At 32.3% G+C, this 20,506-nt stretch overlaps 4 protein-coding genes across 5 annotated transcripts; 3 read left to right on the top strand and 1 right to left on the bottom strand.

Annotated features, from left to right (window-relative positions):
* Positions 1-1,357: 1,357 nt before the first annotated feature.
* On the bottom strand, positions 1,358-3,324 carry LOAG_05483. Of its 2 annotated transcripts, XM_020446870.1 has the most exons (7): positions 3,255-3,324; positions 2,886-3,035; positions 2,502-2,557; positions 2,103-2,182; positions 1,910-1,992; positions 1,667-1,765; positions 1,358-1,411 (listed from the first exon to the last, which is right to left on the bottom strand). In XM_020446870.1, exons 1-6 carry the CDS (start codon positions 3,301-3,303, stop codon positions 1,737-1,739), a joined length of 447 nt encoding a protein of 148 aa, XP_020307319.1. In that variant the 5' UTR covers positions 3,304-3,324; the 3' UTR covers positions 1,358-1,411; positions 1,667-1,736. The 2 variants fall into 2 exon arrangements, with proteins under 2 accessions (XP_020307319.1, XP_020302838.1); XM_020446869.1 differs by lacking the exon at positions 1,358-1,411 and having other exon boundaries at positions 1,517-1,765.
* A 2,086-nt stretch (positions 3,325-5,410) lies between these two features.
* On the top strand, positions 5,411-7,334 carry LOAG_05482 (hypothetical protein; the record flags this gene model as incomplete). The annotated part of the gene is made up of 4 exons (XM_003141019.1): positions 5,411-5,474; positions 5,931-5,961; positions 6,436-6,567; positions 7,115-7,334. The coding sequence occupies 4 exons, from the start codon at positions 5,411-5,413 to the stop codon at positions 7,332-7,334; spliced, it is 447 nt and encodes a 148-aa protein (XP_003141067.1).
* Positions 7,335-12,694: 5,360 nt separating this feature from the next.
* On the top strand, positions 12,695-13,027 carry LOAG_16544 (neurogenic locus notch; the record flags this gene model as incomplete). The annotated part of the gene is made up of 2 exons (XM_020449197.1): positions 12,695-12,731; positions 12,807-13,027. The coding sequence occupies 2 exons, from the start codon at positions 12,695-12,697 to the stop codon at positions 13,025-13,027; spliced, it is 258 nt and encodes an 85-aa protein (XP_020307318.1).
* Positions 13,028-13,525: 498 nt separating this feature from the next.
* On the top strand, positions 13,526-20,341 carry LOAG_16543 (hypothetical protein; the record flags this gene model as incomplete). The annotated part of the gene is made up of 19 exons (XM_020449196.1): positions 13,526-13,611; positions 13,770-13,863; positions 14,030-14,180; positions 14,493-14,617; positions 14,984-15,067; positions 15,203-15,357; positions 15,533-15,669; positions 15,875-16,009; positions 16,243-16,385; positions 16,514-16,630; positions 16,828-17,013; positions 17,087-17,157; positions 17,263-17,485; positions 18,050-18,225; positions 18,448-18,748; positions 18,931-19,098; positions 19,261-19,512; positions 19,864-20,056; positions 20,175-20,341. The coding sequence occupies 19 exons, from the start codon at positions 13,526-13,528 to the stop codon at positions 20,339-20,341; spliced, it is 2,964 nt and encodes a 987-aa protein (XP_020307317.1).
* Positions 20,342-20,506: the final 165 nt, after the last annotated feature.

The raw sequence follows: 20,506 nt of genomic DNA, 5'->3' as shown, positions 1-20,506 counted from the left end.
TTATTATAGACAGTAGCATAATAATAGATTAATAATAGAGGTAGATTATTATGCTACATTTTTTTATGCGTCCGTTTTCGAGATTCACTCTTGCTCGCAATTTCTCCCTGGACAGTTTGCTGATCTATTCTTCAAGTGTCATCCAAATGGAGACGAAATTTTTATCCGTTGAGTGTTTGATAATAGTAGTCGCAATCTTATCATTACAATGGTAAAAAAAAATTCAAGAAAAAAATAAACGGCTTATATTTATTGAGAAGTTGGGGACGCATAAGCACAAACAATTACGATAACTATAACATAAAATAATTTAGCAATGCAGCGATGCATCAACGCCAAGAACTGAGAAAGGTTTCAGTTTTTAACTAGAATTCACCGTTTAAAATAAACATGCAGATCGTATAATAGGTGATTTGTCATCAGTTACTGAAACGAAAGATGACCAATACTCACACGATGATATTCTCTCCTGTATGGTTCTGTAATATGTATGCGTGTTCGCAAAAAATGAAATGATACTTCCATTTCATTTGATCCGTGATAAGATCCCAGCATCACTTTTTTTAGAATTTAACTATTCACAGTCTCCTGAACTCCTGAACAAAACATTGGCAATCTTAATGAGGAAAGTTTTCTTTTTTTCTTCGGAAAAGATATCGCATACAAAGAAGGATAAATCTGTCGAACTTAAGAACCTTCATGGGAAGTAGTATACCATTCAGTAACATCTAGAAAATATCCACCACTTGATCTTAAACCTGGTAAGTACAGAATTCGTGTTCGTCAACTTTTATGCCATACGTTGCCCATGATACAGAAAAGATTCTGTGTCAGGTAGTTGTTGTCTTCCTGTCTGTTACAAATCTATGCATTAACGAACACAAAATAAAATATTTTCAAATCTCATGTTCAAAAGATTGGAAAAATTAGCAGCTAACAGAAAAACTCAAACAGTTTATAATCTACCATGATTGCATTCTGCTCTTATCGATATTAACCACAATTTTATTAGTAAGCATGATTATGTACGACCTCCAAAATTCCTGTTTTCAAAGACTGAAAAATCCAGTCAAAAAGTTAACAGAAAACGATGACCAAAGAAACGTCGTATTTTGAATATAATTTTTAAAGCAAAAAGCATTCTTCAAACTCATTAGTTGCTTTTTGCAACACTGAAACGAAATAGTAAAAAATATATATTGTACCAAACAAAAGTGCAAACAGAAATAATCTCGGAATACAAAAAAGTGTAAAAAAAATAGTTGCAAGTCAAGGGAAAGACTTAAAAATTTCAACTTTGGTAGAAATGTTTACTTTTTCAAAAAGATAAGATTTCAAGTGGACAATGCTCCACATTCCGTACGATTCGCTAGAGGTGTTTTTCCATTATACTTCAAGTAATTTCTGCGTACTGAAAAAAGAATGTTTACTTTCTCAAACTATTAAAATATGTGAATACAAGGAGTAATAATTTCCAACATAAAACAATTTTGAGGTTACTACATTAAAACCTAATAAAAAAAAACTAAATTGACTAAACTGACTATAAATCAAACTAAGCAAATATGAAAGCAGGTCAAGAGGAAAATTTAATGCTTTGAAGCTTTATAACTCAGCAACTAATGAGTTTAAAAAAAACACTAAAGAAACAAATGGCTAAAGAAACTTTATGACGCATCGAATTATACGTTACACTGGTAATAAACGCTGACGTCACACGTCACTCGCTTCAGAAGCTATGGTACCCACGTCAATAAATCAACATCTGAAAAAGGAAAAATAGTGGAAATAGTATTTGCTGCCTGCCAATATTTGGCATATTTTCGGTTTTTGAAATGTAGGCAGTGTGCTTCCTCCCTAGAGAATTATTTTTATCAAGACATAAAACGATATATATTTGAATCCTTACATTCTTCACTGATTAAGTAATCCAGCACAAGTCCAAAAAATGATTTATGTAATTTTGCTTGGATATTACCCGATTGGAAATACCTGAAATATAAAGATAAGGAATTTCAAACATCACTTCCCTTAACAGACGAAAAACTTCTCGCCAATATTAAGAAATGAAAAAATGAAGCAACAGAAGCAAGAAATAATACCATCCCAAATGGAAACCGCAGCTAGGGCACACACCAACGGTCCACTCATAATTCGGCCACCAAGTATCCGCTAAGTAAGACTGCAAAACAATATTTTTTTTCTGCATGGGTGATGTTTAATCAAATATAAGAAACAGAGAATGATTATCCAGATGTAGCATTTGGATGCATGACAATGACTGAAACTTTCGATAAGATGTCTCAGTGGGAAGTTTGCGAAACAATTCCGGTGCATCTCACATTATTCTAATTTTATTTTGCAGTAAATATCCCAAGAATGAGAGAAAAATAGTAAAAAGCATCTCAGATAAGCAAAACAATCACTGATGACCTTTTTATCTTTTAAAAAACCATCCAAAAGTAATGATATGTGGGGACGAAATTTCACGATTTGCTTACCTTACCTGCAAGTTTCAGTTCAGCGTTTGAAGCGGTTATCACATCGAATTTTTCAGCTGCAAGAAATTAAATAGAAAAATGATAAACTAGGAAATGATACGCTGAATATAATCCATGTTTATTTCTCCAAAATATTGTAAAATTTAGAAAAAAATTTCGAATTGAACAGTGGTTTGCTGACTTCTTATTCCACCCACATGATATACTTTAGACTTTGATTATCGAAGGGTTGCGACTACTTCTAATCGTCTACCTGCAGACAAAATCGAAGTTCTAAACTGCCAAAAAGAAGCATTTCTTGGTTTGTCAAATAAAGCGGAATATGCACGAAATTATATGGAAGCCTATTGATTCCTACGTGAATCTCATAAGATTTAAACGTACGGACGGCATTTTCGAAAACTTGAACGAGTTGATTGCGGCCCAAAATAGTCATGTTATATGAACGTATAGCTTTCACACTCTTCTCATTGCTAAGCATCGAACCTTCGACAATGTCACGTCCGCAGTTACGACAAAGCAGTGCCACAGACCCTGAAGAGCAAGCCATTTCATGTAAATTCCAAATTATTTTAGGCTAAAGCTGAAAATACTTTGAAGAAGTAACTATGAACTTGACTTTATCTGAACTAACACCATAATTAAAAACATTCAATTCACCAATAATCAATATATGATGTTCTAAACTAAATAAAGCTCTGGACGATTAAAACTGATTTTGGGACGCTCCTAATGATGAAAACCAAATCATACCTGCAGGGACAGTTAACACAAAACACAATACCAACCATAGCAAGTACATATATCTGTGATACACCTGAAAAATAACTAGCATATTATCATTCGTTAATCAGCTTCCAATCCTCCAATCTTGCAAAGATTACCCAGTACTACCCCACTGACAATCACCACGTAGACGAAGGAACGAAATGAAAACGACGACCCGGTAGGACAATGTTGTAATGTTGGGTCGGTTTAAAATGTGGTGTTATCTGAGGGATCCATAAGAGAAATTTCAATTAGTTTGAAATAAAAAATCTAAAAGTACTGGTTAAGAAACTCATTAAAATGTCGAAATGATTTCGACTGCTTTTTCTAATTTAGTTTGCAACAAATAGACAACCTGTTTTGACAGCCAATCCATCACATGCAAACTTCATCATCAATTGCAAACATTTTAGCCATTTCAATTTAGAGATAATGCAGTGGGAAATATTTCTACTACTCATTATTGTTTCTTCATTGTACCTAATCTATACAACTATTTTAATTATCTTATGAGACTTTCAAAATTCACATCGCCTCATTCACGTTTTTAGCATTTAATTTAAATTTGACAGGTTTTCAACTTTTTAGAAAGTCATGTTACCATTGTTTATAAACTGCACTGAACGTTTGCTTCAAATGATAGGAAAAGGGTAGTTAGTATCCGTTGTACGCTGTGAAAAAGTCTGTTGTTGACAATGACGATAGCTATAACTATTCCCGATGAACATCATTACTTAAATTTTCTTGAATATTTTTGATAAATTAATATCTCTGTCATTGTTGGAAAAAAACTGAAATATTTTTAGTGTAAAAATAATGGCAACATTGTAAAAATTTTTAGGTCAATTCATGTTTTACGATATTTTAAATCAACTACACTGATTATCAAGTTCATATGCAATTGTAAAAGATTTCAGGTCAATATCGATATATTTACATGATCTTTGGGTTAATCAGTCCTAACTTCTTTTATTATTGTAAATAAACTTTTCCTATATAAGAGATATGAATTGTAAGACATTCAATTTGGATTCTCAATTAGCAACGCACAACCGAATCTCTCTAACTATATCTACAAGCATTTCATGCTCAGACAAGTAATTGGTATGATGTATTATTTACCGACATCTTTTCACTGCTTCTACTTGTATTAAGAAAATAAATATTTCGATGTTTATAAATGTTTCGGATAAACATTCATAGTTGTCAACTGACAATTCTCTTACACAATGCAAACTTTCACAACAGTTATAGTCCCTGAAGGTTCTAATGAAGAATGAATTGGATGAGGTATTAGTAACATCGTCATATTTGTAAAATGTTACAAATGATGTTAACGATTCCTCCTTATGTGACTGCGATAATTAACTTTTTTGTTACGCTAAATTTACTTACATAAACTGATTTAATTGCTTACAACTGATAATACAGTGGCTATCATCATTTTTATTGTAATTCATCCGCGGATTTTATTGTTATTTAAAAATATTCAAGATGAATTTAAGCGAGGATTTGTTCAACTTATTAAAATTCGAGTTATTTTAAGTAAATTAATTGGTAGTTAGGTGGTAATGTTCAGTTTTTATTGAATGAAATTATGTAGAGAGCAGTTGTGGCTATTGAAATGTCCGCGAAATATTCTAATGAAATCAAATGTCGAAATATTAAAAACTAATAATACAAATGAAATGGAATACTGAATCATGTCTCTCCGGATCTAACATGAATACAGCAATACATACTTTGAAATTACAGTACTTACATATAAATCTTATTGAAATAAATCATTACTGAACATCGCTTTCTTCCAAGTGACAACGACGTTAAAGATTCGATCAAAATTGGTTTGTATCCATTCGTTCCTTGTTTTTGGCTGTTATTTAACAGGATGACAATTGTCATATCGTTTCGATAACAACATTAGTAGTCGGAGGTCAAAATCGTTTAAATTCCCTTTATTTTTACCTAACTTTTGTTTTTACCATAAGTTTGTATGTATTCTTCTCCACGGATATTCCCTTGTCGCGGAGAAAGACTTGCATGCCCTAATGAGGTTGCGAGCCGTGCTGCCGGTAGCACATGCCCCCCAGTAGGGTCTATTATGCAGACAAATCTCAGCAGAAAGGTCAGATGAAGTCAAGATGGGCTCGGCAATCACCTTAGAAGAAGAACAACTCTATCTCCAAACTCGGTCAGATGGAGTTCGTTAGCCCTGTAAGGCTATCCACCTAAGCGAAGGATACTTTAACAAAACCTACTTCCTGAGGACTCCACTGTCACTGTCCTGTTTCGCTAGGTCCTGGCAGATGAATCTTAAGAATAAAGAGTGGGAGTTTCGCGCACATTGTACCTCACCTAAAAAATACACTGCGCAGGCTCGAAGGACATATTCACACTTGTACCATTTACAGCAAACATGGCTTCCTTTCCAAATCTTCATTCGCAGAGATAATGATGATATGTGTGTTAATTTGGAAGTACTAACGAAATGATATCTTTCGCTACTTCTTTTTAGCTTATATTCGTGTATTAATATTCCCCATTAAAAATTATTTTTTCACTTGCGATTTCTTACAATTTCGCATTTTCATCAAGGAGAGAGACCGAATTGAATCATTTGGTTTTAAATTAAAAAAGAAGAATATCAAAAGGATTATTCAGGGAAATTAGTTAAGGATGGAGCAGGAAAGAGGTCAGTAGTAATGTTTACGAAATAAAATATCGCATCGTTAATACCAAAGATCCTTTACAATCCCTTTTTATCAAAAAGAAAAGAAATAAAAGGAATTTAATGGTGGAAAATTGTGAAATTAAAGTTGTTTGAAATATTTAATTATAATCGAATGGAAAACAAGTTTCCCATAACTAAAATACATGATAAATCATACTTCCAATAGCTATCATTTGTATTATGAATTTAGCACAAAGAGCTTTGATAATTAAGATTGTTGGGAATTTCATTCTTCGAAAGCTGTCAGCAAATCGAAGACACGTTTTGTGAAGGTTGTCCCAGGAAGCCTCAACCACTAATATTCTAATCAAATCGTACATCAAACAATTCCTAAGCTTTACTGAGGTAAACTTCTTTCATTGTCAGGAGCCTAGAAATCATATCGATTGAGTGAAATAACTATTATTAATTCCTTTATGTTGATTATATTTTAAGGAATCGTGCACAAAAAGTAAAACCAACTGCGCTTTTCCACTTTCTAAATTTTTTAACCAAAAAGAATGAGGACAGCAAACAGGAAAAATGTCCGCCTGACAATATCCTATTACTCAATGCTGTTGGACAGATGTAAATTACAGAAGAAAAAAAAATGTTCTTAAAGTAAAGGTGTTTATGTTTGTTACAAAACAAACAACATGAGACCGGAAGGACAAAAATAAGAAATTGAATAGAGAGGAGACAAGTAAGATTTCGTTGATATCCATATCCGTCGTATTTGCGGAACCTTTGCAACACTTCATTTGTTGAGGATAACAGGAAAGAATTTAGAGGGGAATGTTGACATCAAGTTAGGTGACTCGATTCTCTTTAGGTTAATAACGTTTTGTGTTCCATAAAATTTTTGAAATGATTTCGGAGATGAATCATTGATGGAACCGCTTGAACATTTGTATAAATCAGCTGTACTGAATGATCAAAAGCAATAGTAATTTGTAAGTAATGTGAATGGTTTCAAAAATGAAATAAAAGACGGTGACATGGTTGACAACAGGATCAATAATAACTGTGGGTACAAAAAGGGTAGAATGGACCAACAATTTTTTATCATGTAGATAGACAGATATCTTGGGAACCGGTTCATCCATCAGTCAGTACAACTCAGTCATTATTGTAGTTTTGATTTGTGCGCGGAATGGGTGGGAGGAGGTTCGGGGGTGTGGGATGGAAAGGACTTGGGAGGGATGCGCGATCACTACCAATGGACTGTTTCTTCCGCATCTGCGCCAATGAGTTGTAGTAGTCAGTGCAATAGAGGATATGAAGATATAGGCAGATATCAGGCACAGTCATCATTGTCGACATTGTCAACTAGTGTCATCATTATAGTGTCCTAATCGCTGTCATCAACATCTTTATTTCCATCGTTTTCGTTTAAGTATGGGTGATAACTGAAGCTATTCGAACCAAACATTTACTCTTCCTACGGTAGCATAACATATTCTTGCTGAAGTACTTTCTTGACCGCTGGTCTGCAGTCATATATTGTCATTCGACCCGATCTACGCCTTCTATAAACAAAACCATACCAAAATTAACCGCAACTTTGCAACAGAGATCCGATGACAATCTCATCGACATAAAGATCGCAGAAGCAACTTCCGTAATAGCTTTAATCTGTCAATTGAAACGTCACCCTCAACTATTCTTTTTATTTTCGCCAACCTTTCATCATCGACATACTACTATTCATTACTGTTGGCACACTAATTAAACATTGTTGGCTGATAAAACTCCCTTGGAATCAGCAGTGCCCGTGACCTTTGACCTTTCACTTCCCTTTATATGACCTTTTGCAATAGTCACACGAGCACAAAAGCACTTCCTACTGAAAACACGATTATTGCAGGCCGCACTAAAATTTTGCATATATGCTTATTCTAATATTGTTATTCACCAATTTACAAGGTTTGTTGCGAGTTTTGACTTCTTTGAGGTGAAGCCTTAAAACTTTGTAAGGCAGCGTGATTTTATTTAAAATTGGTGGATTTTACCAGTTTGGATTTTTGAAGTCATGTTTTATAACTTTCAAATTTCTCTTTTTCGAAATTCTCTTCTCACTTATTCTTTTAATTTCCACAACTCTGTTGAACACAGATAAGAGATCTGTCTGATAAAGAACTGCCAGATGAAACGGATCGACCTGATTTTTTCAATTTGCGAATGGAATTTAATCATATATTTTGTGGGCAGAAGATGAATTGATAATTCATAAAATAGTATCAGTTATATGAAGATTTTAATTTTGCAAAAATTTGTATAAATTTCAAAAAAAAGACTACATGAAAATAGCTAAAATGACTTATAGAGAGATTTCTATGGACGACTCGAACAATGTTTCATTTTGGCTGAATGATTCAGAAGAAATTATTATATTATAGCAATTCTTGAATTCTATTTAAATATTCGAATTCTAGAAAACAATACGTTTCTTGCTTAAATAATTGATTCTGTACTGCGACAGTAACCGTAGTTGCTTGTTGTGGAGTTCTACTTGAATTTATTAATCGCTTTTCATTTTCTTATTTAAATTAAAAGTATTCGAGATTGTCAAAGCTTTTTTAATGGCTTGTGGAAGTTGTTACTGAAATATTTTTTCATACTTCTCATTAGTTCCTATCGTCAAAGTACTGAGGGGTTAAGCCTAACGGCTATTTCCTTCCTTGGATGGCAGTTGCGCTACCATCTATCACTAGATGGTTAATGGATTCTATCTAACGGATTCAACTTTCCATTTTGATTACAATCATAAATTACAGTTTTGTTTTTTCTATTTTTCTTATCAATACATAGATATATCATCATTTCGAGTGATACTGCTCAAATGATAGTAGTGATTACGTCATGTGCTTGCTTGTTATCAACAATGGACTTAAAACTTGTCTAAAAGTATATTTTATTTCACCAGAGTTTCCGATTAGATTTTCATTACAGTTATTCAGTAATTTGCTTATAATTATTTCTATAGAAGAAATGGAAAAGAAGATATCTTTGCAGTGGATTGAAATAAATAATTTCCATATTTGATTTTTAATTCTTTTGTAATTATTGATTCATTTCAACAATTTATTCATACTTGTATAAGGGAAATTTTCGAGTCTCCCTGTTAGCATATCTTTCCTTTTATCATAAAAGTGCAAAAAAAGAAAAAAAATTAAAAATGATTCGTTTAGTTAATCAATTCAACCATTATATTATCAATATCAGTTTTACATTTTTTTTGAGCTTTTCTGCTGCTATAATTGCATACTGACTCATCGTTAATTGCCCAATTGAAATAAAACTGAATAAATTTTAGTTTTTGAATTAAATTCAAAAATATGTCTATTCAATTTCATTAATAATATGAATGGATCACATATGAGGAAGTTTAGTTCGTATGCATAAATTTGAATTTAATGATAATTACCATTGGAAATGACCTGAATTTTCTCAGATCTAATACACGCTTTGTAGTGTGAAGTGTACGGGTTCTTGTCATCTCACATATACATTTTTTTTTTCTTTTTAAATTGAGATGTTAGAATGTGAATGATTTGCTTTGTTATGAATTTGATAAATTTATAGCGTAAAGTGTGCCTAACTTTTTTTTCGCTGACATCGTAAAAACTTAACGATCCAATCAAAACTATTCATTTGTTTCTTTATCTTCTTATTCTATCCTTTAAAACCGCACTCTTTTGGTAAGCTTATGTTTGTTTTTCTTAACGAAAATTGAGACAAAGTTAAGTGACGCTTGTCAACATTCAAATAAAGTATAGCACTTGGTGAGTGATGTATGCAAACAAATAGTTGGCTTTAGTTTATTCTGTGCGTGACCTCTAGAGAATTCAGCTATTGGACACTCATCCTCTTCATTCTTATTATTTTCTCTTTATTATTCTTGAAACTGGAAAGCATAGCATTATACTTATCATTGGAATGGTAAGTATGGACATTTAAAGTTCAATAATTTTGAAATATCGCAATCAAATCGCAGACATTCAAAAGCGATTTAAGTTTGAAATATGTGAGAAATTTGTAGAATCTAAGGATTTTCAAGAAAAATGAACTTTTACACCATGAAAATATTGCAAGATTGGACACTATTGTAGCTTTAATTTCTACTTATCATTATAGTAATTAGTTATTACTATAATTATGAAAGAGTAATTAAAAGTTATTAAAAATAGTATTTTAGATTAATGTGAGGTTGAAATTTACAAATATCCCTCCCTTGATGTGTTCTATTTGTTCATTGCGGAAAATGTTATTTAGTGAAGTAAAAGAACATAATTAATCATCATGTTTTATACTTCAGAAGAATTACAAAAAGTATTTGATGAGTTCGATAATCTTGAGAGTTCCATACTAAATTGTTCAATCTTACAAGCAAGAATTGCCATTTTCAACTTTTTATTCACAACTAAACGGGATAGCAATGAAATTTCATCTCTTTATTATTACTGTAACTTTAATATATGACGACTAGTAAGACAAGTGATTAAGCGGTTGAGAATGAATAGGGTACCATCGTTGGAATAACGTCGTTGGCATGACAAGTGTCAAATACACTGTCATCGACTACCCGGACGTTTTTGCTATTTCGACAATAGAACTAACATTTCTGGTATTTTTTTTTTGTCGTTGCTATTATAGTTCTAATTACAAAGGACACTAACAATACTTACAAGTAAGATAGTTTCGAATTCCCTCTAAATTGCATTTCCGAATTGCTAACTATCTAATGATAAAATTCTATCTGTCACAATACTTCGTTTTAGTTCATAAATTTTAATGTTTCATTGATGCCTTATCAATCATGCGTTGGTAAGCACATGTAGTTGGGACAATTTACTTTAATCTGAATAATAGATACTGTCAAACAATACCAATCTGATGTGAGCAATACGAAAATTGGCAATTATCTGTACAGGAAGATTAATCATCGTTTAACGACGAAGAAATTGTCCTCTATCTATCTATTCATTCATTGTACAAAACCGTCTGTTAATATGTATGTATGGGATTTCAAATACATACCTGTGGAATGATTTTGTCGATTTTTGTCTTCTTTTTTTCAGAAATCATGTAATTTCGAATTGAAGAAATGAAGCAATGCCTTTATTTACCATTGATTTTATTGATTTTACCTTACCGATCACTGATTTTGTTGAAAAGATTACTTAAAAATTTGTTTCATAAATAAATACATTAAAATGTTTACCACAATTTTTCCCTTGGTTTCTCTTCCATATTGAACATTGAACTGTATATTTATGAACTGATTGTACCAGTAAACAAACTAATCTCTTGATATTTACCGATCTCATCATACACTTTTACTTCTCATCATTAATTAATCCTTTGATTTACTTACAATTCAGCATAAATGGGATGGAATGTATCGACTGTTCAAGATATCTGGAAGAGAATTTCACTTTTAATTTCTTAGATTACTGAGAAGCAGAAATATCTACTTGGAAGTTTTTCTTTCTTCTAAGTATCAGTTGTTTATTGATATATGGGAGTGCACCAAAGAGTGAAGGGAAATATAGGCTATAGGAAATATAGGGAAATATAGACATGAAATGGAAATATAGGCTTCGTTGGCTTGCTAGAGGGAGTAAACTAATGGGTAATAAAGTAATTAGTAAACAAGTAAGGAAAGAGTGAAATATTAGCAATACCGAAATTCAAATCCTAGCAAATCAATTAAACTTGATAATCTATACTTTTTATTTGAATGCAGCAATATTCAATAGAACTGCAGTTAGATTTATATCTTCCCTGGATTTTATCTCAAAATTTCTTACTAAAATAGTTCGGATATTTTGTAGTGTTTGACCACAGCACTCTTTCAATAAAATCCTTTTTTTTTTCTCTCCTTCGATTCCTGTTTCTCTCTCTTATGATCTGAAATCAAAAAAGTGACATTGGACATTTCGTTTTCATAACTAATCGCATTCAGTCGTAAATAATTCCAGAAAATTTTCATTGTTGTTCCTACTTTTGTATTATTGACAATATCACTAATGGAAGACAGAGAAGGAGACATCTGCAAAAAAGTTTGCAACAAAATTTGCTTCTTACCTTCTTGGTATCTAATTATTTAATGAAATTGTGTTAATTAATTAACTGAGAATGAATAAAATAAATTAAATTGTAATAATAAATATCGTTGTACTGATTTGTATGAGAAATGAAGGAAAGAAGGAAAATTTATCTTACTGAAATGACCAGTTTACGGTTTTCTAGCAAAAATGAAAGTAGATATTAGAATAAAGTTAAATGTTGGTAATACAAGGAAGGAGATCTTGATACAACCTTTGTTGTTATAGTAGTGTAGAAGTGATGCAGTAGAAGTATTTATGAACATATTCAACTGAATGATTTCTCAGAATTCATAAAAGTTTCATCGTATTAAATGTTTGTATGGCGCAGAATATAGCGGGAATGGAGTAAAAAAGATCAGTTGATAAGTTATGAAAATAAACTTTCACGTCACTATTTATAGGGAAGTCAATTATGCAAATATCAGTGTATAAAAGTTAAATCATTCCAAAGGTATTTGAAATTGAAACTAACATAGACTTAGGATGCATCCATCTTCTGACAAATGAACCCTTTTATGAAGATGACGGACTTTTCAGTATTGAATTTTACAGTTTTAGAATTGAACTACAAAACTAAAAGTTTAAAATAAATTGTTATAGGTATGATAATATCAATTCCAAGATCCTTCCCACTAAAAAGTTATTGTTTTGATTTTGTGCCAAGGATAAAACTATAAATTGACAGAATATTGACCAATGATAGTTATATTTTAGGCTTCCTTACACTGCGACAATGTGAAAGTAATGTATGTTTAAATGGCGCAACATGTAAAGTAAACGATCAAGACCGCAGCTTCCATTGCCTTTGTCCAGTTGGTTTCGAAGGATTGTTGTGTGAATCGGAGAAAGTTTGTTCTTTGGAATGTCACAACAATGGAGTATGTGTCTTCACAGATGTCGGAAAACCAAAATGTAATTGCTCAGAAGGTATTTGACCTTTTTTCATCCATCAGTTTGTTCTTTTAAAGTTTTCAAAATTTAACTTGAAACAATTAAATCATGCGTTGATGTATGTAGATTTCTTCACACTGCTTAATCACAGAATGTAATTATTGCCACTGTTAAAAGAGATATATCATTTCCTGTCTATTTAATTATAATCTAATTAGTCAAGTCACTTTCAGTTATCGTTATAGCCCACTTTACGATAATTTATCGTAATATAGTTTATATGGCTGTAATTACAAAGTTTTCTCATAATAACGAATGTTTGACCTTTTCCATTGAGCTCGTAAAATAACCACTTTACGGTCCATATTTTTCGGTTATCGGATCTCATTCTTCATCAGTTCTTTCTATTGGAGAATTTGTCAATATGTATAGATAAGTGTCACTGACGTCATCCCATAATTAACCTAACCGAGAGAAAATTCTGCCACGACATCTTTTATTATGATAATTGAAGAATTAAGGAAGAGAGGGAAAGGGAAATAATGGTAGAAGTTGCAGAATTTTCGGGGGAATTATGTGAAATCAGCTCAATTGACTGTCAAGTTCAAGGTTGTTCAACTAGTGAAAGGTATATTTCCTCACTGCTAACTTAATTTGAATAAAAATGACAACTAATTAAATTTACTAACTTTAATATTCTATTCATCACGACTTTGTTTCCATGCTAATGACAAAAATCCAGAAATGATGGAATTTAATTTGAGCCTGAAAGTTTACAATTTGTAGATGTGTAGTTACTGAGAGAGACAAATGGCGCTGTGTGCATGATCCATGCATTCCAAACCCATGCCAACACAATGCGACATGCACGGTGGTTAAAGTAAGTGAGAAGTTTCTGTTTAAGTAAATTTGTTCATGGCGTGCAGTCACAAACAGTGCATGCAACTGGTTTGAAGCAAATGAAAATGCAATTACTGTTCAGTATGATTAGCAATTATTTAGCTCATTTTCTGACATTATAGCATGATTAATTAGACTAGTTGCAGGATGCCTTCGAGTGTATTTGTATGAATGGATTCGAAGGTGCATTGTGTGCAAACGATATTGATGAATGTGTGACCACACCTTGCAAAAACGATGCTATCTGTATGAATACTCTTGGGTCATTTATCTGTCTTTGCAAGGATGGCTTCCGAGGTCAATCTTATTTTTCTTTTCCAACCTTCACATTTAAAATTCAGAAGTTGCAAGTAATAAAATTTTAAAATTTGTCTTTGTCCAGAAAGGTAAATATGGATCATCTTTTGGAACTTCTTGAAGAAACCTTTTCTCGTTATTAATATATCGATATCAGTTCCCTTGACTCTTTGACTTTCTTCATCTTTGGTCCTTTTATTATAGGACAGTATAGTTCCTTTTCATGCACATCATTTTCTGCAATGCTTTAATAAAATTTAAAATCAAATTCCTTAAATAACAATGAATTATTCATTTCAACTACATTTGCAGGCACTTTATGCGAAGAGAGTACGTTATGTGATCCTAATCCATGTTTAAATAATGGAATTTGTAGTATTGTTGATAACTTTTATCACTGTAGCTGTCAACCTGGCTTTACTTCTGATCGATGTCAAGTAAGTGCTTATATAAGTGATTGTATTCTCCGCCAAGTGATGCATTGAGAAAAAGAAGAATTTGATAGTTCCAATTTATTTGACGGCAAGATAACATGAATTTTATTGCTTCAAAAATGGCTTTAAGTTGTTTCATAATTCGTACAAGGAATTGTTCGATATTAAAGCACGAGAATGACTTTTACTATTAATAGAAATAAATTATCAGCAGCCATTCATTCATGTAGAAACGTGACATTTGCTTTTAAATAGAATTATTCGAAAAATAAAAAAGAAATAAAAACGAAGGATTGTGTTGAATAAATCATTGACACTTAATGTGATTGGTTTCTTTCAAACTATTTTAAAAAAAATTTTTTTAAAAAGGAACGAATTGAGGAAGAATGCAACTGCAAAAGTGATAAGCAAATTTGCATCAATGGAATATGCAAATGTCCTGATGGCTTTATGGTAAGGATACTGCTAAAAGATATATTTTGAACTGCCACAAATTTTCAGAAGGTCTCACAAGAAAATTTAAAGAATTCTTCTTTAAAGTCGCCATCACTTCTAACTTCTGTTCATTTACAGTATTATAAACTGCAGGGCAAAGATTGTGATCAGCCGTTGTCATGGTCATGCCTAAGGAATGGAGGCTGTGAAAACAGCGGTACTTGTCTTGAAACCACTGGTGGTTGTTTATGTCCACCTGCTTTTACGGGTATACGGTGTGAACACGCGCTTGAGTGCACCGTTGATGGGTATATTTTTACAGTTGTGTCGATACGGTAAAACAGACATTTATTAACTTCCATAGATCGTCCTGGTTGACAGCTAATGAAAAGACAGTCCTTTATATGGAATTAAATTGTGACCACTGACCTATATTTGTATCTGCTGATTGCTGTTATTCATTTTCATTTTCTTGAATTTCAGAAATCCGTGCTTACATGGCAACTGTATATGGTCTGCAAATGGAACTGTCTGTAATTGCAAGAATGGTTTTGAGGGGAAAAATTGCGAGAGAAGTGCCCCGGAAGTCGATCCATGCTTACGAAGAAGCTGTAATGCTGGTATCTCTTTTTGTTCTGAGACTTATCTTTTCACTAATGTTAAGGCTTCTCCATTCGTATTGATGACTATATTTGATCGGAAGTGATCTGATTCGAAGTTATTTCATAATCTGAAGAAGTGAATCTGCTCAAGTCAGTTAAAACTGTCAGTTATATTCACAGAAATATGTCTTTTATCAAACATCGTAATTAATTTTTCCGTCAGGTCGGTGCATAAGTAAAGGAAGTTCAGCAGTTTGTATCTGTCCAGAAGAGAATTCAGGCGAATTTTGCGAAAATACGAATATTTGTAAAACAGAGCCATGCATGAACGGAGGCAAATGCCTTGCTGACTTTACAAGTAAATTATAGAAATTTGATTTATTGTCTCATAAAATTTATTCCTTATCCTATTCTTACGTCGTGTTTTACTTTGTACTCTCTTTTGATGTTTTCGCGCTTTATTCGCAGCTTAAATTTGGTCAGCTCCAGAAAAGCTCAAGCAGGATTTATCTAATTAATTTGGTAGAAGACTTATATGAAGTGATTAATAAAAAGGAAAAGGCACATTAAAACTTAGGGTAATCGATTCAGATACGTCTAACTTCAAGTGTATTTGTGATGGGCGCTTCAACGGTACACGTTGCGAACTGACAATACACGGAATGGAATGTGTACCGGAGTGTATGGCAGGTGAAACTTGTATGCAAAGAAATGGTACTGTTACCTGCATTAAAGTAAGGAATTTGTTCGTCGTCAGAATAATAGAAGCAATCAATGTTGTGATGATTCACTTTAGCATCTAAAGCTTCTTAAAAAAACTTCTGAAATACTTTTCAAAAAAAAAACAATAAAAAAATTTTAGACTCAAACATCTTGTGACGATTGTGTGCATTCATTGCGATGCATTGAAAATGGTGAATATGCGGTATGCGTTTGTGACACATCTTGGACAGGACCTAAGTGTGACCAACGAATTGAGGTTTGACTAATTCCTTTTAGCTGGCTATAATGGAACAATTTAGATTAGATATGATGCTACAGAATGATGAAATGATTATATCATACAAATAATCAAAAAAAAGAATTGCTTATTAACGCATTATCAGAAGTTATAGGTAACTCTCATCAATACCCATGATTAAGGATGTATCGATCATTCATTTGATGCATTTATAGGAATGTCAAAATCTCTCGTGTACCCATCATCAAATATGTCGAAATGAGCTTACTAGTACTGGAACAATAACTTCTTGTGGATGTGCACCAGGTCTAACTGGTATAAACTGTGACATAAATACTGCTGTGACATTTCACAATACTTCATTCTTTCTCTATCAATCACCAAATAGCGTTATTGGGCATGTTTTTTTTTTCTCATTATTTCTTCCTATTTCATTTGTCGGCATTAATCTGAATAAGAGACGTTTTTATTCAGTTCTTTATATTTTGTACAGACTTCTTTATGGACAATCATTCTATGAAATTTATTCATCGCAATTCTGTGCGGTAAATTTTTAACTTCTCCTTCGGAAATGCGAAATATTTTTGAAATTAAACAAAGATAGACTTATGAAAAGTGTACTCATTTCTTTCACTTTCTTTTTTTTTCAGGTTACCACAATCCGATTACTCATTGAAGGTCACATTTCGAACAACTGTAGACAATACGCATATATTATCAACAGAAGATATCTTAAGTCAAATACAATTTGCTTTAAACATACAACATGGTTATTTATATGGCAATTTCACTGGTTTAGTTTGCCGAAAATTATTGCCATTTACTGTAAATGATGATCATTGGTATACTGTAGTATTCAGTAATACTAATAAGGTTTGAAATTATATTTTACAGTTTTGATTAACTTTCTGAAATTATCCATCATCTGGTACTTTAAATGTTAACGCCAATATATATTTGAATTGGTTCTGAATCGAACTTAAACAGCATTCAAACCATTTAATCTACAAATTTGCCACTTCTTAATGGTTTAAACTGTCTCTGTACCTCTTATCATCTACAATTTTTTTGGATATCGCATTAGAAGAGTTGGGTTCTGTTGAATGATGGCCACTTTAATCAAGTGACTATCATTTGTATAAGTACTCAGAGTGGGTTTTTCAACGAAATAACTTTAAGAAATTAATTGAGTTGCCAATATATATTAAAATTGGTATTGAAAGTTTCTAAAGTATTGAGGTTAAGGTTAGTCCCGAATTATTTATAAAAGTGAGATTCTTTTTAAATCACGATAAAAAAGTGCCCCATCATTTTTGAATAATTTGAAAATATGCATAAGAATATACACAATGTGCAGAATGTGCATTTCTCATTAAATATAAAACAATTTTAGTCATCGAAATTATACCTTTTTTTTTCTCGCAATTTCATTTGCAGATTGTTTCGTTAGAAATACGTGAAGGAGATTTTGTTTTATCGCGTTTAAAAATGAACGAACGCAAAAATATGGGTATTTATTGGACAAGAATAGGCAAAGGTCGCTCAGATGGTTTCAGGGGTTGTATTCGTGATCTGTTTATCAACGGTGAATTCACTGATATGCTTAAATCAGTGTAAGTGTTATAAGTGTCAAAGTTCAATCTTTTCTTTTTTCAGCTATTGTGGATCATAAATCAGTTGGATATACTAATTAAAATAAAAATTCACACCTGTTGGATATACTAATTAAAATAATGAACCAATAGAGTTCACGGAAATTTCCAAGTACATTTCATGTATTAGATTATTAGCTGTTTAAGATTTGTTGGATTCTCAAACAAAATTGTTCATTTTAGTAATGTATTCGGAGTCGTAGAGGGATGTCAACGTTCCAAATTATGTTCTCCTAATCCATGCCAAAATAATGGCACTTGCATTGATCAGTGGGATGAATTTCGTTGTGAATGTAAAAAACCATTCTTGTCACCATATTGCATACAACAAACCGATGAAGTGACTTTTGGATATGATAATTTAAAGTCTTTATTGGAATTAGATATAAAACAAAGTCTAGAAGACATTAAACTAGATACGTCTATTGATTTCTTGATGAGAACCAACAAGCCGACTGGAACATTGTTGTATCTTGGTGAGAAGGTATGTTACATTCGCTAGGCCTGAGTTTTTTGTTCCATAAACATGAGGCTTTACAGCTTTTTGCGGTTTTTATCCTTTTATATTCAAAAGCTTTAACCAAACTTTGAGGAAGGAAAAGTGAGGATCTTTTGTTTTCACAGATAGATATTATGAGATCGAAAGGTCAATATATTTTTATATAGGATAGCGATGATATTGGAACCTTCATAGCGTTGCAAATTCTCAACGGTTCCTTGAATATACGAACACGATTGGGAGGCAAGAAAGTGTTTTCAAGAAGTATATCAGATAAAATCGACGACAATAAAGTGCATTTGATAAGTTTAGTCAGAGATCGGAATAATTTCACTGTAAGTTCCCATTTTTATTTCTGGTTTTTTATATTTACTTGAAAGTTACGCTAACTTACTTTCTAACTTTATTTTGTTGAGTAGAAGATGCGATGAATTCATGGATTGAATATTGGCTTATTATTTGACTACTTTTCCTGTAATAAATGACATTAATCGTAGGTCGCAATAGATGGTATGGCAAAAACAAAATTCGATATTGAAAATCGTTTTGAACATCCGCTGCTAGCAGATACCTTAGTTTTGGGCAGCAGTGAAAATTTGCTTTCGGATGCATTTGAAAGTAGTGACTACTTCAAAGGGACATTACAAGACCTACGTATCAACAACCGTGTGGTTCCACTTACAACATTACCAAATGATATTGGAATACAACAGTTTGGTATTCAGATCAGAGAGGACAATATTCTTCAGGTAATTCCGCCATTTACTGGTACGTAAGGAAACAGTGTGAAAACTTGTTGCTTTTTTTTTTCATTTGCTGAGGCTGCTAAAAGCGATTTTTACATTTTAATTAGTCATTTGCTTTTTAAGAGTTAATGATGCAAAATTAATGAGTTTGTTGAGAAAGAAAACAATTTATTAATTTGATATGTTCTGTAATTATATGTAGCTTCTAATGTAACCATATGCGCATTATTGTTATTTCATGCATATTTCATCCACTGGTTTGAAATTAAAAGAGCACCGACTCATAATTCTTTAATTTTCATCCTGTTTCAAAGACTAATTTTTCTTTTTGCTCCATCTGAATCCATTCTACAGGGGACAGTATCGGATGATATTTGTGCTCTTCTGAAGCCATGCGTAAATGGAGAATGCTTAAATACATTTAATGATTTTGAATGTATATGTGAGTTTTCATGGATTGGAAAACGCTGCAATCAACGTGATCATTGTGCTCTTTCGTCTTGTGGAGCAAATGCAACGTGTATTAATTATGACGGTGGTTATGTTTGTAAGTTTGCATGTTTTATAACATAATTTACATATGCCGCTTAAATCAATCTTACCCAATTTTTCCATTGAGGAAAAAACTTCAAGTAAGATCATAGTGATGTGATAATTGTTGACAGGCAGTTCACCAGCAACATTTGTGTCAACGTCGTTCGCAAAATTTAAATTGGAAGATGGTGACGCTATGATGGATATTTTGAACCCTTTACAGATAAGCTTCATGTTACGAACTCGTTCATTATCAGGTCAAATTATTTATTTGGTAAGCTTTATTTTAATTTCGTAATGGCGTTTTGCAAACATGGAAGAACATTTTTTATCATTCCTGTTGTGCATGTGGTTTTGTAGCTCATAACCCCAAGCAGATATTATTTTTCAGAAAACTCCAACTTCTTTCCTATCCACTTCGCTGGAAGATGGTTTACTCATCTATGAGGCATTGATAAATGGT

The sequence above is a fragment of the Loa loa genome (genome assembly GCF_000183805.2).
Source record: "Loa loa unplaced genomic scaffold supercont3.7, whole genome shotgun sequence".
NCBI classification, from domain to species: Eukaryota; Metazoa; Nematoda; class Chromadorea; order Rhabditida; family Onchocercidae; genus Loa; species Loa loa.
The sequence above is the reverse complement of the archived record's forward strand: the minus strand, read 5'-3'. Positions and strand labels throughout refer to the sequence as shown.

Excerpts from the sequence above, each read along its gene's own strand:
- LOAG_05483 (XM_020446870.1), bottom strand. The coding sequence starts at position 3,303 with ATGTACTTGCTATGGTTGGTATTGTGTTTTGTGTTAACTGTCCCTGCA. Across the intron at positions 2,558-2,885 it reads AGTTTTCGAAAATGCCGTCC|CTGAAAAATTCGATGTGATA; the intron begins GTACGTTTAAAT and ends AATTTCTTGCAG. Across the intron at positions 1,993-2,102 it reads TGCGGTTTCCATTTGGGATG|GTATTTCCAATCGGGTAATA; the intron begins GTATTATTTCTT and ends TTTATATTTCAG.